The 20,721-nt window shown below is 44.8% G+C and overlaps 1 protein-coding gene across 3 annotated transcripts; it reads left to right on the forward strand.

The window, feature by feature from the left end:
* Positions 1-10,861: 10,861 nt before the first annotated feature.
* LOC110533350 (putative fibroblast growth factor 1) lies at positions 10,862-15,711 on the forward strand. 3 transcript variants are annotated; one of them, XM_021617461.3, is made up of 4 exons: positions 10,862-11,172; positions 12,270-12,471; positions 14,702-14,805; positions 15,246-15,711. In XM_021617461.3, the coding sequence occupies exons 1-4, from the start codon at positions 10,945-10,947 to the stop codon at positions 15,444-15,446; spliced, it is 735 nt and encodes a 244-aa protein (XP_021473136.1). In that variant the 5' UTR covers positions 10,862-10,944; the 3' UTR covers positions 15,447-15,711. The 3 variants fall into 3 exon arrangements, with proteins under 3 accessions (XP_021473136.1, XP_090045097.1, XP_090045098.1); XM_090188971.1 differs by having other exon boundaries at positions 11,019-11,172; positions 12,231-12,471; XM_090188972.1 differs by lacking the exon at positions 10,862-11,172 and adding an exon at positions 11,528-11,677.
* The last annotated feature ends 5,010 nt before the right edge of the window (positions 15,712-20,721 follow it).

A 20,721-nucleotide genomic window follows, 5' to 3' on the forward strand; every position in this document is an offset into this window, starting at 1 on the left:
AAACTACTTATAACCCCCTTATAAGTATTGCACTATAGAGAGAGAGAAAGAGAGAAAGGGTGTGTGTGTGTGTTTGTGTGTGTGTGTGTGTGTGTGTGTGTGTGTGTGTGTGTGTGTGTTAGAGGTCGACCGATTATGATTTTTCAACGCCGATACCGATTATTTTAGGATCAAAAAAGCCGATACAAATTAATCAGACTATTTATATATATATACTGACAATAATGACAATTACAACAATACTTGAATGAAAACATTTATTTTAACTTAATATAATACATCAATGAAAATCTATTTAGTCTCAAATAAATAATGAAACATGTTCAATTTGGTTTAAATAATGAAAAAACACAGTGTTGGAGAAGAAAGTAAAAGTGCAATATGTGCTATGTAAGAAAGCTAACATTTCAGTTCCTTGCTCAGAACATGAGAACATATGAAAGCCGGAGGTTCCTTTTAACATGAGTCTTCAATATTCCCAGTTAAGAAGTATTATTATAGGAATTATAGGACTATTTCTCGCTATAACATTTGCATTTCATATACCTTTGACTATTGGATGTTCTTATAGGCACTATAATATTGCCGGCCTAATCCCGGGAGTAGATAGGCTTGAAGTCATAAACAGCGCTGTGCTTCAAGCATTGCGAAGAGCTGCTGGCAAACACAGGAAAGTGCTGTTTGAATGAATGCTTATGAGCCTGCAGCTGCCTACCACCGCTCAGTCAGGCTGCTCTATCAAATATCAAATCATAGACTTAACTATAATATAATAAACACACAGAAATATGAGCCTTGGGTCATTAATATGGTCAAATCCGGAAACTATCATTTCGAAAACAAAACATTTATTCTTTCAGTGAAATATGGAACCGTTCCGTATTTTATCTAACGGGTGGCATCCATAAGTCTAAATATTCCTGTTACATTGCATAACCTTCAATGTTATGTCATAATTATGTAAAATTCTGGCAAATGAATTACAATCTTTGTTAGGAAGAAATGGTCTTCACACAGTTCGCAATGAGCCAGGCGGCCCAAACTGATGCATATACCCTGACTCTGCTTGCACAGAATGCAAGAGAAGTGAGTTAATTTTCCTCGTTAATATTGCCTGCTAACATGATTTTATTTTAACTAAATATGCAGGTTTAAAAATATATACTTGTGTATTGATTTTAAGAAAGGCATTGATATTTATGGTTAGGTACATTGGTGCAACGACAGTGCTCTTTTCGGCGAATGTGCTTATCAAATCATCACCTAATGAACATCCAATCACATTAACTGTTACTCTCTCGCGGGAATTCCATTAACGGTCCGTATGTAGCCAAACGTAGCTGCTGGTCATTCAGTTTACTTGAAAATGGATAAATGGTTAAAACAAAGTAAGTCCCGTGTCCACGGAGACAGACACATACCAGCTCTACTGGTAGTACTGCTACTACCAGCAGTACTACAGCTGTCAACGACACAAGTTGTTCTGCTTCCACGAGCACATCCAATGCTAACATCAGTAATTCCACATTTGTTGTTAGCCCAGCTAGCATGGACACTAGTGAATCTGATGCAGCCGATGAGCTAATGCCCCTTTACCCGGGAAAGCACCGAACAACAGACAGGGGTGTGGGCCATCGAAGAGGCGTAAATATGATGAGAACTACATTGATTTGTGGTTCACTTATATTGGGAGTAGTGCCTTTCCTCAGCCACAGTGTGTTATTGTTACGGTGCGTGAATGAGGACCCAAAAGCAAATCAACTTAAACAGAGCTTCTTTAATTACCAAACATAGGTAGGCTCAGATGGACCGGCAGATTCCGACAGGACAGGACAAGGTTACAGCAAACATGACGACAGTCTGGTTCAGGCATGAATGACACAAACAAACAAGAATCCGACAAGGACAGGAGCAGAAACAGAGAGAGATATAGGGACCTAATCAGAGGGAAAAAAGGGAACAGGTGGGGAACGGGGTGAATGGGTAGTTAGAGGAGACAAGGGACAGCTGGGGGAAAGCGGGGGAGAAAAGGTAACCTAACACGACCAGCAGAGGGAGACAGGGTGAAGGGAAAGGACAGAGACAAGACAACATGACAGTACATGACAGTACCCCCCCACTCACCGAGCGCCTCCTGGCGCACTCGAGGAGGAAACCTGGCGGCAACGGAGGAAATCATCAATCAGCGCACGGTCCAGCACGTCCCGAGAGGGAACCCAACTCCTCTCCTCAGGACCGTACCCCTCCCAGTCAACTAGGTACTGATGACCACGGCCCCGAGGACGCATGTCCAAGATTTTACGGACCCTGTAGATAGGTGCGCCCTCGACAAGGATGGGGGGGGGGGGGGGAGACGAGCGGGGGCGCGAAGAACGGGCTTAACACAGGAGACATGGAAGACCGGGTGGACGCGACGAAGATATCGCGGAAGAAGAAGTCGCACTGCGACAGGATTAATGACCTGAGAGATACGGAATGGACCAATGAACCGCGGGGTCAACTTGCGAGAAGCCGTCTTAAGGGGAAGGTTCTGAGTGGAGAGCCAAACTCTCTGACCGCGACAATATCTAGGGCTCTTAGTTCTACGCTTATTAGCAGCTCTCACAGTCTGCGCCCTATAACGGCAAAGTGCAGACCTGACCCTCTTCCAGGTGCGCTCGCAACGTTGGACAAAAGCCTGAGCGGAGGGGACGCTGGACTCGGCGAACTGAGATGAGAACAACGGAGGCTGGTACCCGAGGCTACTCTGAAAAGGAGATAGCCCGGTCGCAGACGAAGGAAGCGAGTTGTGGGCGTATTCTGCCCAGGGGAGCTGTTCTGACCAAGACGCAGGGTTGCGAAAAGAAAGACTGCGTAAGATGCGACCAATAGTCTGATTGGCCCGTTCTGCTTGACCGTTAGACTGGGGGTGAAAGCCGGAAGAGAGACTGACGGAAGCCCCAATCAAACGGCAAAACTCCCTCCAAAATTGAGACGTGAATTGCGGACCTCTGTCCGAAACGACGTCTGACGGAAGGCCATGAATTCTGAAAACATTCTCGATGATGATTTGTGCCGTCTCTTTAGCAGAAGGAAGCTTAGCAAGGGGAATGAAATGAGCCGCCTTAGAGAACCTATCGACAACCGTAAGAATAACAGTCTTCCCCGCTGACGAAGGCAGTCCGGTGACAAAATCTAAGGCGATGTGAGACCACGGTCGAGAGGGAATAGGAAGCGGCCTGAGACGGCCGGCAGGAGGAGAGTTACCGGACTTAGTCTGCGCGCAGACCGAACAAGCAGCCACGAAACGACGCGTGTCATGCTCCCGGGTGGGCCACCAGAAACGCTGGCGAATGGAAGCAAGCGTACCCCGAACGCCAGGGTGGCCGGCTAACTTGGCAGAGTGAGCCCACTGAAGAACGGCCAGACGAGTAGGAACGGGAACGAAAAGAAGGTTCCTAGGACAAGCGCGCGGCGACGGAGTTTGAGTGAGTGCTTGCTTTACCTGCCTCTCAATTCCCCAGACAGTCAACCCGACAACACGCCCCTCAGGGAGAATCCCCTCGGGGTCAGTGGAGGCTACTGAAGAACTGAAGAGACGAGACAAAGCATCAGGCTTGGTGTTCTTAGAGCCCGGACGATAAGAAATCACGAACTCGAAACGAGCGAAAAACAGCGCCCAACGCGCCTGACGCGCATTAAGTCGTTTGGCAGAACGGATGTACTCAAGGTTCCTATGGTCAGTCCAAACGACAAAAGGAACGGTCGCCCCCTCCAACCACTGTCGCCATTCGCCTAGGGCTAACCGGATGGCGAGCAGTTCGCGGTTACCCACATCATAGTTACGTTCCGACGGCGACAGGCGATGAGAAAAATACGCGCATGGGTGGACCTTGTCGTCAGAGAGGGAGCGCTGAGAAAGGATGGCTCCCACTCCCACCTCTGACGCGTCAACCTCGACAACGAACTGTCTAGAGACGTCAGGTGTAACAAGGATAGGAGCGGATGTAAAACGATCCTTGAGGAGATCAAAAGCTCCCTGGGCGGAAACGGACCACTTAAAGCACGTCTTGACAGAAGTAAGGGCTGTGAGAGGAGCTGCCACCTGACCGAAATTACGGATGAAACGACGATAGAAGTTCGCGAAGCCGAGAAAGCGCTGCAGCTCGACGCGTGACTTAGGGACGGGCCAATCAATGACAGCTTGGACCTTAGCGGGATCCATCTTAATGCCTTCAGCGGAAATAACAGAACCGAGAAATGTGACGGAGGAGGCATGAAAAGTGCACTTCTCAGCCTTCACAAAAAGACAATTCTCTAAAAGGCGCTGGAGGACACGTCGAACGTGCTGAACATGAATCTGGAGTGACGGTGAAAAAATCAGGATATCGTCAAGGTAAACGAAAACAAAGATGTTCAGCATGTCTCTCAGGACATCATTGACTAATGCCTGAAAGACAGCTGGAGCGTTAGCGAGGCCGAAAGGAAGAACCCGGTATTCAAAGTGCCCTAACGGAGTGTTAAACGCCGTCTTCCACTCGTCCCCCTCCCTGATGCGCACGAGATGGTAAGCGTTACGAAGGTCCAACTTAGTGAAAAACCTGGCTCCCTGCAGGATCTCGAAGGCTGAAGACATAAGAGGAAGCGGATAACGATTCTTCACTGTTATGTCATTCAGCCCTCGATAATCTATGCAGGGGCGCAGAGACCCGTCCTTCTTCTTGACAAAAAAAAACCCCGCTCCGGCGGGAGAGGAGGAGGGGACTATGGTACCGGCGTCAAGAGCTACAGACAAATAATCTTCGAGAGCCTTACGTTCGGGAGCCGACAGAGAGTATAGTCTACCCCGGGGGGGGGTGGTTCCCGGAAGGAGATCAATACTACAATCATACGACCGGTGTGGAGGAAGAGAGGTGGCCCTGGACCGACTGAACACCGTGCGCAGATCGTGATATTCCTCCGGCACCCCTGTCAAATCACCAGGCTCCTCCTGTGAAGAAGAGACAGAGGAAACAGGAGGGATAGCAGACATTAAACATTTCACATGACAAGAGACGTTCCAGGAGAGGATAGAATTACTAGACCAATTAATGGAAGGATTATGACAAACTAGCCAGGGATGGCCCAAAACAACAGGTGTAAAAGGTGAACGAAAAATTAAAAAAGAAATGGTTTCACTATGATTACCAGAAACAGTGAGGGTTAAAGGTAGCGTCTCACGCTGAATCCTGGGGAGAGGACTACCATCCAGGGCGAACAAGGCCGTGGGCTCCTTTAACTGTCTGAGAGGAATGTCATGTTCCCGAGCCCAGGTCTCGTCCATAAAACAGCCCTCCGCCCCAGAGTCTATTAAGGCACTGCAGGAAGCTGACGAACCGGTCCAGCGTAGATGGACCGACAAGGTAGTGCAGGATCTTGAAGGAGAGACAGGAGTAGTAGCGCTCACCAGTAGCCCTCCGCTTACTGACGAGCTCTGGCCTTTTACTGGACATGAAGTGACAAAATGACCAGCGGAACCGCAATAGAGACAGAGGCGGTTGGTGATTCTCCGTTCCCTCTCCTCAGTCGAGATGCGGATACCTCCCAGCTGCATGGGCTCAGCACCCGAGCCGGCAGAGGAAGATGGTAGTGATGCGGAGAGGGAGGCGACGGAGAGCGCGAGCTCCTTTCCACGAGCTCGGTGACGAAGATCAACCCGTCGCTCAATGCGAATAGCGAGTTCAATCAAGGAATCCACGCTGGAAGGAACCTCCCGGGAGAGAATCTCATCCTTTACCTCTGCGCGGAAACCCTCCAGAAGACGAGCGAGCAAGGCCGGCTCGTTCCAGCCACTGGAGACAGCAAGAGTGCGAAACTCAATAGAGTAGTCTGTTATGGATCGATTGCCTTGACATAGGGAAGACAGGGCCCTGGAAGCCTCCTCCCCAAAAACAGATCGATCAAAAACCCGTATCATCTCCTCCTTAAAGTCTTGATACTGGTTAGTACACTCAGCCCTTGCCTCCCAGATTGCCGTGCCCCACTCACGAGCCCGTCCAATAAGGAGAGATATGACGTAGGCGACACGAGCAGTGCTCCTGGAGTAAGTGTTGGGCTGGAGAGAAAACACAATATCACACTGGGTGAGGAACGAGCGGCATTCAGTGGGCTCCCCAGAGTAACACGGCGGGTTATTGATTCTGGGCTCCGGAGATTCGAAAGCCCTGGAAGTGGCCGGTGGATCGAGGCGGAGATGGTGAACCTGTTCTGTGAGGTTGGAGACTTGGGTGGCCAGGGTCTCAACGGCATGTCGAGCAGCAGACAATTCCTGCTTGTGTCTGCCTAGCATCGCTCCCTGGATCTCGACGGCTGAGTGGAGAGGATCCGAAGTCGCTGGGTCCATTCTTGGTCGGATTCTTCTGTTACGGTGCGTGAATGAGGACCCAAAAGCGAATCAACTTAAACAGAGCTTCTTTAATTACCAAACATAGGTAGGCTCAGATGGACCGGCAGATTCCGACAGGACAGGACAAGGTTACAGCAAACATGACGACAGTCTGGTTCAGGCATGAATGACACAAACAAACAAGAATCCGACAAGGACAGGAGCAGAAACAGAGAGAGATATAGGGACCTAATCAGAGGGAAAAAAGGGAACAGGTGGGGAACGGGGTGAATGGGTAGTTAGAGGAGACAAGGGACAGCTGGGGGAAAGCGGGGGAGAAAAGGTAACCTAACACGACCAGCAGAGGGAGACAGGGTGAAGGGAAAGGACAGAGACAAGACAACATGACAGTACATGACAGTTATATGTGCAAAAGTACTATCTCACAACTTTATGAAACCTTCACTCTTGCGCAGACATTTAGAAACAAAACATGCCAATTTGAAAAATAAGCCATTCAAGTTTTTTGAGCGAGAATTAAGACGACTTAGACGACTAGTAAGACATGTATAAAAGCAACAGATACCATTAATAAGAAGGGGCTAGAAGCGTCTTATATGGTGAGCTACCGAGGTGCTAGGACAGACAAGCCCCATACTATTGTGGAGGACTTCATTCTTCCTGGTACTGCAGATATGGCTGGGACAATGCTGGGGAAAAGGCCATAAAAACTATACAGACAATGACTTCATCAAACAACAATTTTTCATGACCCATCAGTGACAATGCAGGAGATGTTTTGAAGCAATTACTGCTTTGTATACAAGCCAGTGAATTATATGCGTTACAGCTGGATGAGTCGACAAGACGTGGCAGGCCTGGCACAGCTCCTGATATCTAGACATCCTCTTCTGCAAACCATTGGAAACCAGGACCACACGAGAGGATATTTTTAAAGTACTGGATATCAAATGGATTTTGGTGGTCAAGATGTGTTGGTATCTGTACTGATGGTGGAAAAGCCATGACAGGGAGACATAGTGGAGTGGTAACACGCTTTGCTCCCAACGCCACTTGGGTACACTGCAGCATCCACCGAGAGGCTCTTGCTGAATAGAGAATGCCTGACAGCTTGAAAGACGTTTTGGACACTACAGTGAAAATGGTTAACTTGGTTAAAGCAAGGCCCCTGAACTCTTGTGTATTTTCTGCACTATGCAATGATATGGGCAGTGACCATGTAACACTTTTACAACATACAGAAGTGCGCTGGTTATCAAGGGGCAAAGTTTTGACACGTTTTTTAAAATTGAGAGACGAGCTTAAAGTTTTCTTTACTGACCATCATTTTCACTTGCCTGACTGCTTGCATGATGACGAGTTTCTTACACAACTGGCCTATCTGGGTGATGTTTTTTCTTGCCTGAATGATCTGAATCTAGGATTACAGGGACTCTCCGCAACTATATTCAATGTGAGGTGCAAAATTAAAGCTAGGATTAAGAAGTTGGAGCTCTTCTCTGTCTGTATTAACAAGGGCAACACACAGGTCTTTCCATCATTGAATTATTTTTTGTGTGCAAATGAACTCAAGCTTACGGACAACGTCAAATGTGATATAGCGAAGCACCTGAGTGAGTTGGGTGCTCAATAACGCAGGTACTTTCCTGAAACGGATGACACAAACAACTGGATTCATTATCCCTTTCATGTCCTGCCTCCAGTCCATTTACCGATATCTGAACAATAGAGCCTCATCAAAATTGCAGCAAGCGGTTCTGTGAAAATTGAATTCAATCAGAAGCCACTGCCAGATTTCTGGATTGGGCTGCACTCAGAGTATCCTGCCTTGGAAAATCACACTGTTAAGACACTGATGCCCTTTGCAACCACGTACTAATGTGAGAGTGGATTCTCGGCCCTCACTAGCATGAAAACTAAATACAGGCACAAACTGTGTGTGGAAAATGATTTAAGACTGAGACTCTCTCCAATACAACCCAACATTGCAGAGTTATGTGCATCCTTTCAAGCACACCCTTCTCATTAACCTGTGGTGAGTTATTCACAATTCACAATCGATGAACAAATCAAGTTTTATATATAAGACGGCTAAATAAAGAGAAAAATGATTGATTAGTATTACATTATTATTTGTGCCCTGGTCGAATAAGAGCTCTTTGTCATTTCCCACGAGCCGGGTTGTGACAAAAACTCACAATCATTCTTATGTTTAATATATGTATCGTATAGTGTTCTACACCTGTATTGCTTGCTGTTTGGGGTTTTAGGCTGGGTTTCTGTACAGCACTTTGTGACATCAGCTGATGTAAGAAGGGCTTTATAAATACATTTGATTGATTGATTGATTGATTGATTGATTGGTAGTGTGTGTGGCAGGCTTACAATGAAGGCAAAAAACAACATTTGAGATTGCGCTGACCCTGGTGCTAGAGGGGGAATGTAGCTGGAGGTTGAATGTTTGAAGGGGTACGAGACTATAAAAAGTTTGGGAACCACTGCTGTACAGTACAGTCTCCCATGTATTCTAGTAGTGTCCCGTATACTGTACAGTGCAGTGTCCCATGTATTCTAGTAGTGTCCCGTATACTGTACAGTACAGTGTCCCATGAATTCTAGTAGTGTGCCGTATACTGTACAGTACAGTGTCCCATGAATTCTAGTAGTGTGCCGTATACTGTACAGTACAGTGTCCTATGCATTCTAGTAGTGTCCCAGTGACCCATTCTCTAGTAGTCTATAGTAGTCTTTTATAGGGTGGTTTGTTCCAGCTGCCTTTAACTAAGCCATAAACATTTACATTGAATATGACGTAATGTTCTGCAAGATATGGGAGCAGTTTAACTATTTTTTTAGGCACTATGAATGAATTTTAGAACCACATAGTTCATCCATAATATTTTTCCTTGTTGAATGAGTGGTGTGCAATCACCCATTTTGAACTCTCAACTAACCATGTCATGTAAGTACATGCATCATTCCCTGAGGCTTGAGCCAGTTACTCATAGATAGAGGAGAAAGGTGTTCCCCTCTGGTTGACATGCTGGGAAGGAGAATGCCCCTCTGTGTCGCCAGTCTAGCTAGCGCTAGTATCCCCAACCCCAGCCAACTATGTGGTAGGGGGAGACACAGTGGGTCTTTCAGTCCCCCCCATCATTGGTCCAACAAGCCTGTTTCTAGAGGGTTCCGAGAAGGTTAGAAACAGCAATCAGGAAGTCTTCAGGGGAACTCTCATATACTCATAAGCCAGGCCGAGGGTGATCTCACAGCTGGGACATTTCGGCGAGGCTCCAGAGCACTCTTAGATGGGAAAGACACTTAAGAACTTGCCATATTCTCTTATCCTCTTTCCAGAGAGGCCAGGGGCCCATTGCTGTTATACTGCTGGTGTTATACAATTCACATATGGATTACACTGGGTGTCATTCACCATATGAAGCCATAAGCCATGGGCAGCGTCTCACTTATTGATAATGGCTACCTCTACTACCTCTATATAATGCACACCTTCTATGCATGTACAGTACAGGCGGCTGGTGGCACCTACATTGGGGAGGACAGCTCATAGTAATGGCTGGAAAGGAATAAATGGAATGGTATCGAACACATCAAACATGTTTTCCATGTTGTTGATCCCATTCCATTCACTCCATTCCAGCCATTATTATGAGCTGTCCTCCCCTCAGCAGCCTCCGGTGATGTGTCATCTGTGACTAGAATCTTATTTCTGAGGCGTTTGTAAGGAGAGTGTATAATATTTTATTAGTGGTCTTGTCTGCCATCTCCTGGTTAAAGCAAGTGCTACAAGAGGCCTGTCAAATCCGTGACTTTCAAATTGCTGTGAAAAAGGAATAGGTGAGGGGTAAGTAGGTGAGGGGTAAGTAGGTGAGGGGTAAGTAGGTCAGGTGTGTGTGTGTTCTTAATAACATGCAATGATCACTATGTTTAAAGTTCACATCTCACAAAGAAATATCCTTCTTTAACCAAGCTAATCAACAATGTGATGATACACCTCCACTACTGTTGACATCAATGATGTCTGGGTATACTCCATATGTTAAAGTTACCTGATGTATTTTCAACATTATTTCACTTAGCCTGTATTATAAATGATTGAACATGCAGATGTAGTGTATGAATTATTGGATGGCCACAGTTTGGGAAAGCGCCCTTGAAGACTAAAAACAGCAGTCCACATGAGGCAGAGTGAATTATTCATTCAGCCTGCACTTTCTACGTTTGTGACAGTGTGGCTCTACAGCAACACTCACTGCCTTGCCTTGCCTACCACAGTAAAAATAGAACCAGAGAGTAGTTAACAAGAGCGTTGCTTTTCTCTTACTGAGATGTCATGGAGGTAGTTATGGTGTAACACTTTATTATAAAGGTGTTGCTCACTCACTTCCTGTTTTAATTCACATTAATCTTGTTAATGTGACGCTTTTCTCTTATGTCTCCAGGAGACCCAATAGGAATGTATCCTATCATAGGCAGTCTGCTCACTTCCCGGTGCAGGCCAGGGACCCACGTCACTCCCTGAGCTAGTGGTTTAAATATAGCCCTGACGACGTGCTGCTGAAATGGATCTGGTGACGCTGGGCTGCCCCTGGATGATTGACGGAGTACAAATACAGACAGAGTCACCCAGGCAGCCACTGCACCACATGGGCCAGTTCTCCCAGGAGACCTACTTCCACAGGAGGCCTGACACACAGACGCTGAGAGACTCATCCAATTCACACTCGGGAAGAAGCGACAGGGCAGACATGCTGGCTCATCTGGGGCATTGTAACGTGGTGTTGTCACAGGTAAGTTCTGTCTTGGTCGGTTCCGGGCCCACCCACTCTCAGCCAGTCGCTGGACGTCATTCGCACCCAGGGGTTTGTCCTGGTGTTCACCGGAACTTGTCTGGCACTACAGTAACAGTTCCACTTCCAGTAATATGACTACTGCTGTTCCTTCTACTGCTGCTGCTTGGAAAAATAGGCTCTATGTGGGAAGGCCTAGCTTTCCTCCTGTGGCTTTTTGTTCTGAACCAAGGCCAGAATGATTTCCAAGACATTCCGGATGTGGAGTCTGGCTAAGCCTGTGTATGCTAATGATAACAGGGCTACCACTGGCTACCGTTCTGCTTTAAATCTAAAAAGGCCAGGCACAGGCTCCATGACAGCTGCATGGGGCTCTTTTTCCAGGGCATAAGATTATGAAGATTTTCACTGCAAGTCATTTCCATTTTCTGAGTGAACGTGACTGTGCTGCCTACTAATCCAGACCAGGAAAGGGATTTGATCAGGGATTAGTCATTCTCAAGAGGTTGTTTTTTTTGCTTGTTTGACTGATTAGAGTGATTGACAGGTGACCTTGGAGCCAAACAGCTGGATATAGACTGATTGCATGTGGCTGTGCACTTTACATTATGGCTGCAAACAGAGATATTGATATGCTATAAATATTTAGGACTGTTTTCTGTTTTCTGTTGTCCTTCAAGTCATTTTAGAGAGGTCCTATTTTATTTGTGTACAAACATAGTCCAATAGAAATATACTTTTCTCTGAATGCTTTGCTTTCTAATATTAGTGATGAGTTTAAACATTTGTAATATGATATCACTGCCATCTGCAACTGATATCTATGGGAATTGAATCACATTACTTTAAACAATGAAAGCAAACAAGTCTGCACATGTGGCGATTTGCTTGGCCTGCAACGCGATCTGATTCATGCACCATTTCATACGCAAACCGGAGGTCTATGTAAGGCAATCGGCTTGTCTCGTAATCAAATTATAAGGCGGTCTTATCCCGCATTACAGTTACCTTTTTTCTCTTCCTTGAATAAATCGAGTGCGCATATCCCACACTTCCAGTGATACCAGAATCAACAATTGTCCCGTGACTCTGTCCAGCCACAGGGGCATTTAGCAGGCACATCTCGTCCAGAGGGACTCTACAGAATGACAGAGGGAGAAATTACTGTGCTCTCCATGGGGCCAACGACACAGCAAAACTACAGACATCTCATACGGCTCTACTGTATGAACGGAGGACATCATCTGCAGATCCTACCGGATGGGACTGTCGCGGGCAGCAGAGATGAAAATAAAGATGGTAAGAATTGTTTTTGGGAGTTATTCGATATTCTGAACTATAATACACAGTTAAATAAACATATGATTAATGTTTAATTAAGTTTCGGTATTGTAGGCTATAAACATGAATAAAGAGTCGCACACTTTATACACTGAACAAAAATATAAACGCACCATGTAAAGTGCTGGTCCCAGTGGCGGTTCTAGCTTGTATGTCTTCCTGGGCGAATCCCCCCCTTAACCCCCCCCCCCCCCCCCCCCCCAAAAAAAAAATCACCATTCTGCACTAACTGTAATTTTTATTCAGACATTTGAAACAACAGAAATAAATAATCATAACATTTAAAACGATAAAAAATATATACAAAAATAAGACTAATAATAATAATTATCAAAAAGAAGTAACAAAGACAAATGTTGATTTGGCACTCGAGCATCAATACATTACTCATCCCCCAACACTGTCAACCAAGAGTCAAGACTAAACCGATTCACCTTGGTGGTGTGCAGACTGGTTTTATATTATTCTTAAAGATCTCACACAAACCAGAACAAAATGCAACAACATGTCTGTGAAACTATATATTCACAGTATTATGGATGAATTGAGGTTTATTTGGTAGCCTTTCTGGTTGACTGGTTTTACTAATTTCATTAGTACTGTACAAAGTTAGAGGTGCGCTATTTGATAGATTCCCCGCTCCCCCTACCTCGGGCTTCCAGTGGGGAGACCTGAGGTCAACCTACCCCCGCCCCCCTCCCCATCTCGTACTTCTGAGTGGGAGACCTTACCAGGCAGTAGCCTGCCTAGCTCACAAACTAGAATCAGGGCATCAACTCTAACAAGTTTAATTGACCCACAGTCCCACATGATATCATTAACGTGATGTGCAAATGAGCGATAGAAAACCGTTCGCACAAATGTCACCATTCCAAAAAAGAATTTGCGGGCGCACCGTGCCGCCCCCGGCAAGAGGCCGCTCCGGGCGGCTGCCCATGTCACCTATACCTACATCCGCCACTGGCTGGTCCCATGTTTCATGAGCTGAAATAAAAGATCCCCGAAAATTTCCATATGAACAAAAAGCATATTTCTCTCAAATTTTGTGCACAAATTTCTTTATATCCCTGTTAGTGAGCATTTTATCTTTTGTCAAGATAATCCACCCACCTGAAATGTGTGGCGTATTAAGAAGTTGATTAAACAGCATGATCATTATACATGTGCACCTTGTACTGGGGACAATAAAAGGCCACTTTAAAATGTGCAGTTTTGTCACACAACACAATGGCTCAAGTGTTTCACCATTCGAGGGAGCATGCAATTGGCATGCTAACTGCAGGAATGTCCCCCAGAGCTGTTGCCAGAGAATTGAATGTTAATTTCTCTACCTCCAACGTCATTTTAGAGAAATTGGCAGTACTTCCAACCAGCCTCACAACCGCATTTCAGTTGAGTGATTTCCTTATATGAACTGTAATTCAGCTAATTCTAATATCGTTGAAATTGTTGCACGTTGCATTTATATTTTTAAGCTCCCAGTAATTAATTGGTGAACCACCAATGTATCGGCATCACTGTGCCTTCTTCAGGCTTTAGTTTGGTGTTGACATGTAGAGGAGCATAGGCCCACTAACACCTTATGTTTACAGTTATTTAGAATAGCCTATAGGCATATCTGTAACGGTTGTCGTTGTTGGAAGAAGGAGAGGACCAAGGTGCAGCATGGTACGTGTTCACGATCTTTTAATTACACTGAACACTAGAACAAAAATAACTACACGGCACAAACGAAACAGTCCTGTCTGGTACAGAGACAGAAAACAACTACCCACAACTCAAGGGTGGAACCAGGCTGTCTAAGTATGGTTCTCATTCAGAGACAACAATTGACAGCTGCCTCTGATTGGGAACCATACCAGGCCAAACACATAGAAATACAAATATAGAACAAAACATAGAATGCCCACCCCAACTCACGCCCTGACCAACCTAAAATAGAGACTATAGGAACTAAGGTCAGGACGTGACAATATCAGCTACTTACCTCAGAAATAATACATAGTTGAATATGTGTATTTATACCATTAAGAAACAATATCACTTTTGTGAAGTATTTAGAGGGAGCAGTCTCATTCGCACACCTTTCTTATAATGTTCTCATGATAGGCTTTAGGGACAACCTGACGCCAACTACCAATACAATCAGCCCTTCGTTTTGACACCAGCCTGTGTATTTGTGCTCTAGACATCCTGAAGGTTAAAGCAGTGAGTGCTGGTGTGGTGGCCATCAAGGGCCATGAGACGGGCCGTTACCTGGCCATGGACAAAGATGGTCATCTCTATGGATCGGTGAGTCTCTCCTAGCAACACTTTGGAAATTACTGTATCAAACTCTGTATAAAATTAAACCGTTCCTAATCAAAAACCCAGATGGAAAACTACAGTGTAGCTTTCACCTCTTTGAGCTAGACAATTTGATCATGTAGCCTAACTAACCTAGGAATTATTATGAGTAATCCATTACCCTGGGGGTAATCACCATCATCAAGAGATGAGAAACATCAACCAAACAGATGTATCAGAATGGTTGCTTTGGGTTTCCTATCTTGAAGTTAAAGTCTTCATTCATTGTATCTTGAAGTCAAAGTCTTAATTTATTATAATGATTAGAGGCTAGGTTTCCAGACACAGAAAATCTCCATTGAGCATACTTTTTGTCCAGGACTAGGTTTAATCTATGTCCAGGAAACCACCCCTAAATGTTCTTAATCTAAATGTATTTATTCCAGAAAACTCTAAAGGATGAGTGTTACTTCCTGGAGAAGATGGAGGAGAACCATTACAACACATACAGGTCTCAGAAGTACCAGGCCAAAGACTGGTTCCTGGGGCTCAAGAGGAATGGGCAGCCTAAAGCTGGACCAAGGACACACATTGGCCAGAAGGCCATATATTTTCTGCCTCGGCCTGTTGACAACACCACCATGTAAAGGCAGAAGACAGGAAATGTCAACAATGACCATGTCACAGCAATCAATCACCTCAATTCACTTTGAACAATGTGCTCTTAATCAATAAGTAAATGTGACAAAGCATCAATAATCATTATGTTATTATATTTTATGATCAATGGGCCATTTTAATGTATTCCTTTTGTACAATAATAGCATATGTATCACACAAATGGTTTCTTATTTATATCCTATGTTTCCTCATATTTGTTGGAGAATATTTATTAATAAAATGTTGTAAAAATATATATTTTATTTTAGTTTTCATAATAGAACCGGCATATTTTCATTGAAATACAATTTCATATTAAATATTGTAGCAAATGCTGGAATGATATTATCATAGGACTCCTAGCATGTCCCATAACAACTATTACAAAGGTTATTAGACTGGTATTACTTTAGTCCTACTGACACGTGGCATGTTCTTATTTTTGTTACTTTTACCCTTAAGGAATAGTATATTATAAAGTGGGTGGTTCCAGCCCTGAATGCTGATTGGCTGACAGCTGAGGTATGTCAGACCATATACACAGTTATGACAAAATATTTATTTTTACTGTTCTAATTAAGTTGGTAACCAGTTTATAATAGCAATAAGGCACCTCAGAGGTTTGTGCTATATGGCCAATATACCACGGCTAAGGGCTGTATGCAGGCACTCCGCTTTGCGTCGTGCATAAGAAAAACCCTCAGCCGTGATATATTGGCCATATAGCACAACCCCTCGTACCTTATTACTACATTTTATCACACTGTTTTTACTTATTCTTGTTTGTATGGTACTGTCATACTCATAAATACTGAGAAGAGATATTGACTATGACCAAAGGGTGGCAGCATTGAACCTTGCTCAATTCATACTGTTCATTCATGAAACGTAATGTAGGAGTACAGCTGAAATAGATCTGTTGGTTGGTAGAAACCTGTCGATATAAGCATGGCCATAATTACATATGAGGGCACGAGGTCCGGACCTTGATAATCTTTTCTAATTTAAAAAAATATATATATATATAGATGTATACAGTACCAGTCAAAAGTTTGGACCAACTCATTCCAGGGTTTTTCTTTATTTTTACTATTTTCTACAATCAGCTTCACTCACAACATTTGGCATCAGCAAACCGCTCGCCCACATAACGCCATAAACGCTGTCTGCCATCTGCCCAGTACAGTTGAAACTGGGATTCATCCATGAAGAGCACACTTCTCCAGCGTGCCAGTGGCCATCGAAGGTGAGCATTTGCCCATTGAAGTTGGTTACAAGCTGAACTGCTGTCAGGTCAAGACCCTGGTGGGACAACGAGCACGCAGGTGAGCTTTCCAGAAGACCTTCCCTTTCTGAAAGTTTGTGTAGAAATTCTTCAGTTGTGCAAACCCACAGTTTCATCAGCTGTCCAGGTGGCTGGTCTCAGACAATCCCGCAGGTGAAGAAGCCAGATGTGGAGGGCTTGCATGGTTACACTTGGTAAGAGGTTGTGAGGCCAGTTGGACGTACTGCAAAATTCTCTAGAACTACATTGGTAGAGAAATTAACATTCAATGATATGGCAATAGCTCTGGTGGACATTCCTGCAGTCAGCATGACAAGTGCACGCTCCCTCAAAACTTGAGACATCTGTGGCATTGTGTTGTGTGTGTTGTGTGACAAAACGGCACATTTTAGAGTGGCCTTTTATTGTCCTCAGCACAAGGTCCACCTGTGTAATGATCATGCTGTTTAATCAGCTTCTTAATAGCCAAAACCTGTCAGATGGATGGATTATCTTGGCAAAGGATAAAATGTTCACTGGGATGTTGTGCAAAACATTTGAGAGAAAGAAGCTCTTTGTGCATATTGAACATTTTGTGGATCTTTTATTTCAGCTATATATATTACTGGTCAAAATCTAAATATTGCTCCCAGCATTGATCAAAGCTCAGAACGCTTATATTCTTGATCTGACTAAATTCTAATCGCGCCTGCCTCTTTGCAAATTAGTGGAATGACACTCAGTAGTTTGCTCATTATGTTCGCCTGCGTCCCCCGGATTTGGCTCCCCGATTTGCCTATTTAGCATCACATTCACCACTCTCTCATTCGGGACACAGGCCGAGAGATGTGAAACGAACTACCCAAAGTCGCAGTCGGCTCAATATAAAACTAATATAGAGATACTGCTGACAGAGTTTGCGAGATGCCGGACAAAATACAATTTTGAAACTGTCCCGCGACTCCTGCTGTGTTTACAGACATCCCCAAACAAAAAACGACTATAGGAGAATGAGTGCACTACGACACAACTGGTAAATAAATATATATAATCAGGCTGAATCACATCCGGCCGCGATTGAGAGTCCCATAGGGCGGCGCACAATTGGTCCAGCGTCGTCCGGGTTTGGCCGGGGTAGGCCGTCATTGTACATAAGAATTTCTTCTTAACTGACTTGACTAGTTAAATAATGGTTACATTTTTATTTTTTTTTTAAAATATGACGATACGAGCGCTTATTTCAAATATCGCTCTGTAAACCACGCCCCAGTGGTCAGAGGCATGTTGGACTGGAACATGTTTTAAAGCCATAGCCGGAGGAAGAGGTTTAAGGGTGGGGTCCTATCCCCGCTGCAGACGGCTATATCGGTCCGCTAATACAGGGCTATTAAAGGCCCAGTGCACTACTTTTGTGAGGAAAAAAACGTTTTCATTTTTTTATAAACAATTAAAAAAATTCAGGGTTTGCTGCAATCAATCAATCAAATGTATTTATAAAGCTGTTTTTACATCAGCCGATGTCACAAAGTGCTATACAGAAACCCAGCCTAAACCACAAACAGCAAGCAATGCAGATGTAGAAGCACGGTGGCTAGGAAAAACTCCCTAGAAAGGTAAGAACAAAGGAAGAAACCTATGGAGTAACCAGGCTCTGAGGTGTGGCCAGTCCTCTTCTGGCTGTGGCGGATGGAGATTATAACAGTACATGGCCAAGATGTTCAAACGTTCATAGATGACCAGCAGGGTCAAATAATAATAACCACAGTGGTTGTAGAGGGTGCAACAGGTCAGCACCTCAGGAGTAAATGTCAGTTGGCTTTTCATAGCCGATCATTCAGAGTTAGAGACAGCAGGTGTGGTAGAGACAGAGAGTCGGAAACAGCAGGTCCGGGACAAGGTAGCACGTCTGGTGAACAGGTCAGGGTTCCATAGCCTCAGGCAGAACAGTTGAAACTGGAGCAGCAGCACGACCAGGTGGACTGAGGACAGCAAGGAGTCATCAGGTCAGGTAGTCCTGATGCATGGTCCTAGGGCTCAGGTCCTCCGAGAGAAGAGAGAAAGAGAGAGCGAGAGAGGGAATTAGAGGGAGCATACAGACACTGGTTAAGACAGGAGAAATACTCCAGATATAACAGACTGACCCTAGCGCCCTGACACATAAACTATTGCAACATTAATGCTGGAGGCTGAGACAGACGAGATCGGGAGACACTGTAGCCCTGTCCGACGATACCCCCGGACAGGGCCAACCAGGCAGGATATAACCCCACCCACTTTGCCAAAGTACAGCCCCCACTCCAATAGAGGGATATCTTCAACCACCTATTTGCTACCCTGAGACAAGGCAGAGTACAGCCCATTAATATCTCCCCCACGGCACAAACCCGAGGGGGGCGCCAACCTGGGCAGGAAGACCACATCAGTGACTCAACCCACTCAAGTGACGCACCCCTCCTAGGGACGGCATGGAAGAGCACCGATAAGCCAGTGACTCAGCCCCTGTAATAGGGTTAGAGGCAGAGATTCCCAGTGGAGAGAGGGGAACCGGCCAGGCAGAGACGGCCAGGCAGAGACGGCCAGGCAGAGACGGCCAGGCAGAGACAGCAAGGGCGGTTTGTCGCCTCCAGTGCCTTTCCGTTCACCTTCACACCCCTGGGCCAGACTACACTCAATCATAGGACCTATTGAAGAGATGAGTCTTCAATAAAGACTTAAAGGTTGAGACTGAGTCTGCTTCTCTCATATGGATAGGCAGACCATTCCATAAAAATGGAGTTCTAGAGGAGAAAGCCCTGCCTCCAGCTGTTTGCTTAGAAATTCTAGGGACAATAAGGAGGCCTGCTTCTTGTGACCTTAGCGTACGTGTAGGTATGTACCGCAGGACCAAATCGGAAAGATGGGTAGGAGTAAGCCCATGTAATGTTTTGTAGGTTAGCAGAAAAACCTTGCCTTAACAGGAAGCCAGTGTAGGTAGGCTTGCACTGGAGTAATATGATCACATTTTTGGGTTCTAGTCAAGATTCTAGTAGCCGTGTTCAGCACTGACTGAAGTTTATTTAGTGCTTTATCCGGGTAGCCGGAAAGTAGAGCATTGCAGTAGTCTAACCTAGAAGTGACAAAGGCATGGATACTTTTTTCTGCATCCTTTTTTAACAGAAAGTTTCAGATTTTTGCAATGTTGCGTAGATGGAAAAAAGCTGTCCTAGAAACAGTCTTGATATGTTAGTCAAAAAGAGAGATCATGGTCCAGAGTAAGTTTTATTTGAAACGACTGTGCAAGCATCAAGATGAATTGTCAGATCCAACAGAAGATCTCTTTGTTAGGACCTAGACCTAGCGTCTCAGTTTTGTCCGATTTTAGAATTTAAACATTTGCTGCCATCCACTTCCTTATGTCTGAAACACAGGCTTCCAGGGAGTGCAATTTTTGTGCTTCGCCACGTTTCATTGAAATGAACAGCTGTGAATTGTCGGCATAGAAGTGAAAGTTAACATTATGTTTCCAAATGACATCACCAAGAGGTAAAATATATAGTGAAAACAATAGTGGTTCTAAAACGAAACCTTGAGGAACACCACAATTTGCAGCACCCTCAGCGCACCTACTTTCCACGGCTGTGTGTAAAGCCTCTCATTTTACAATTGGTCGCCTTGGTTCTGTGTAGCCTAGTAATGCTAATATATTTGAGACCAGTGTGTTGCAGTTAATTTTGTCTTTGACTTAATAAGTAAAATATCTTTGAGTAGTAAACAGGGAAACAGAGTCTCAGACAGTTCTCAATAGAACATACCAGAGGGGGGCATCGTTTACTACCTAAATTATTGGGACCATCTTGTTCCCAGTGTTGTCCCAGTGTTCGGAATACATTGAGATAGTTGAAAATGCAGACCACGGGACTCCTTTTTACAAGGAGATTTATTTGTCAAAGGTCTGCGGTGGGTCTGTGTAAGCTATTGGATTATATTGGAGACAGGTTTATAGCAGTGAATGTCATTTT

This window comes from Oncorhynchus mykiss, chromosome 10 (genome assembly GCF_057628025.1).
Source record: "Oncorhynchus mykiss isolate SJ-2025 chromosome 10, ASM5762802v1, whole genome shotgun sequence".
Taxonomy (NCBI): domain Eukaryota; kingdom Metazoa; phylum Chordata; class Actinopteri; order Salmoniformes; family Salmonidae; genus Oncorhynchus; species Oncorhynchus mykiss.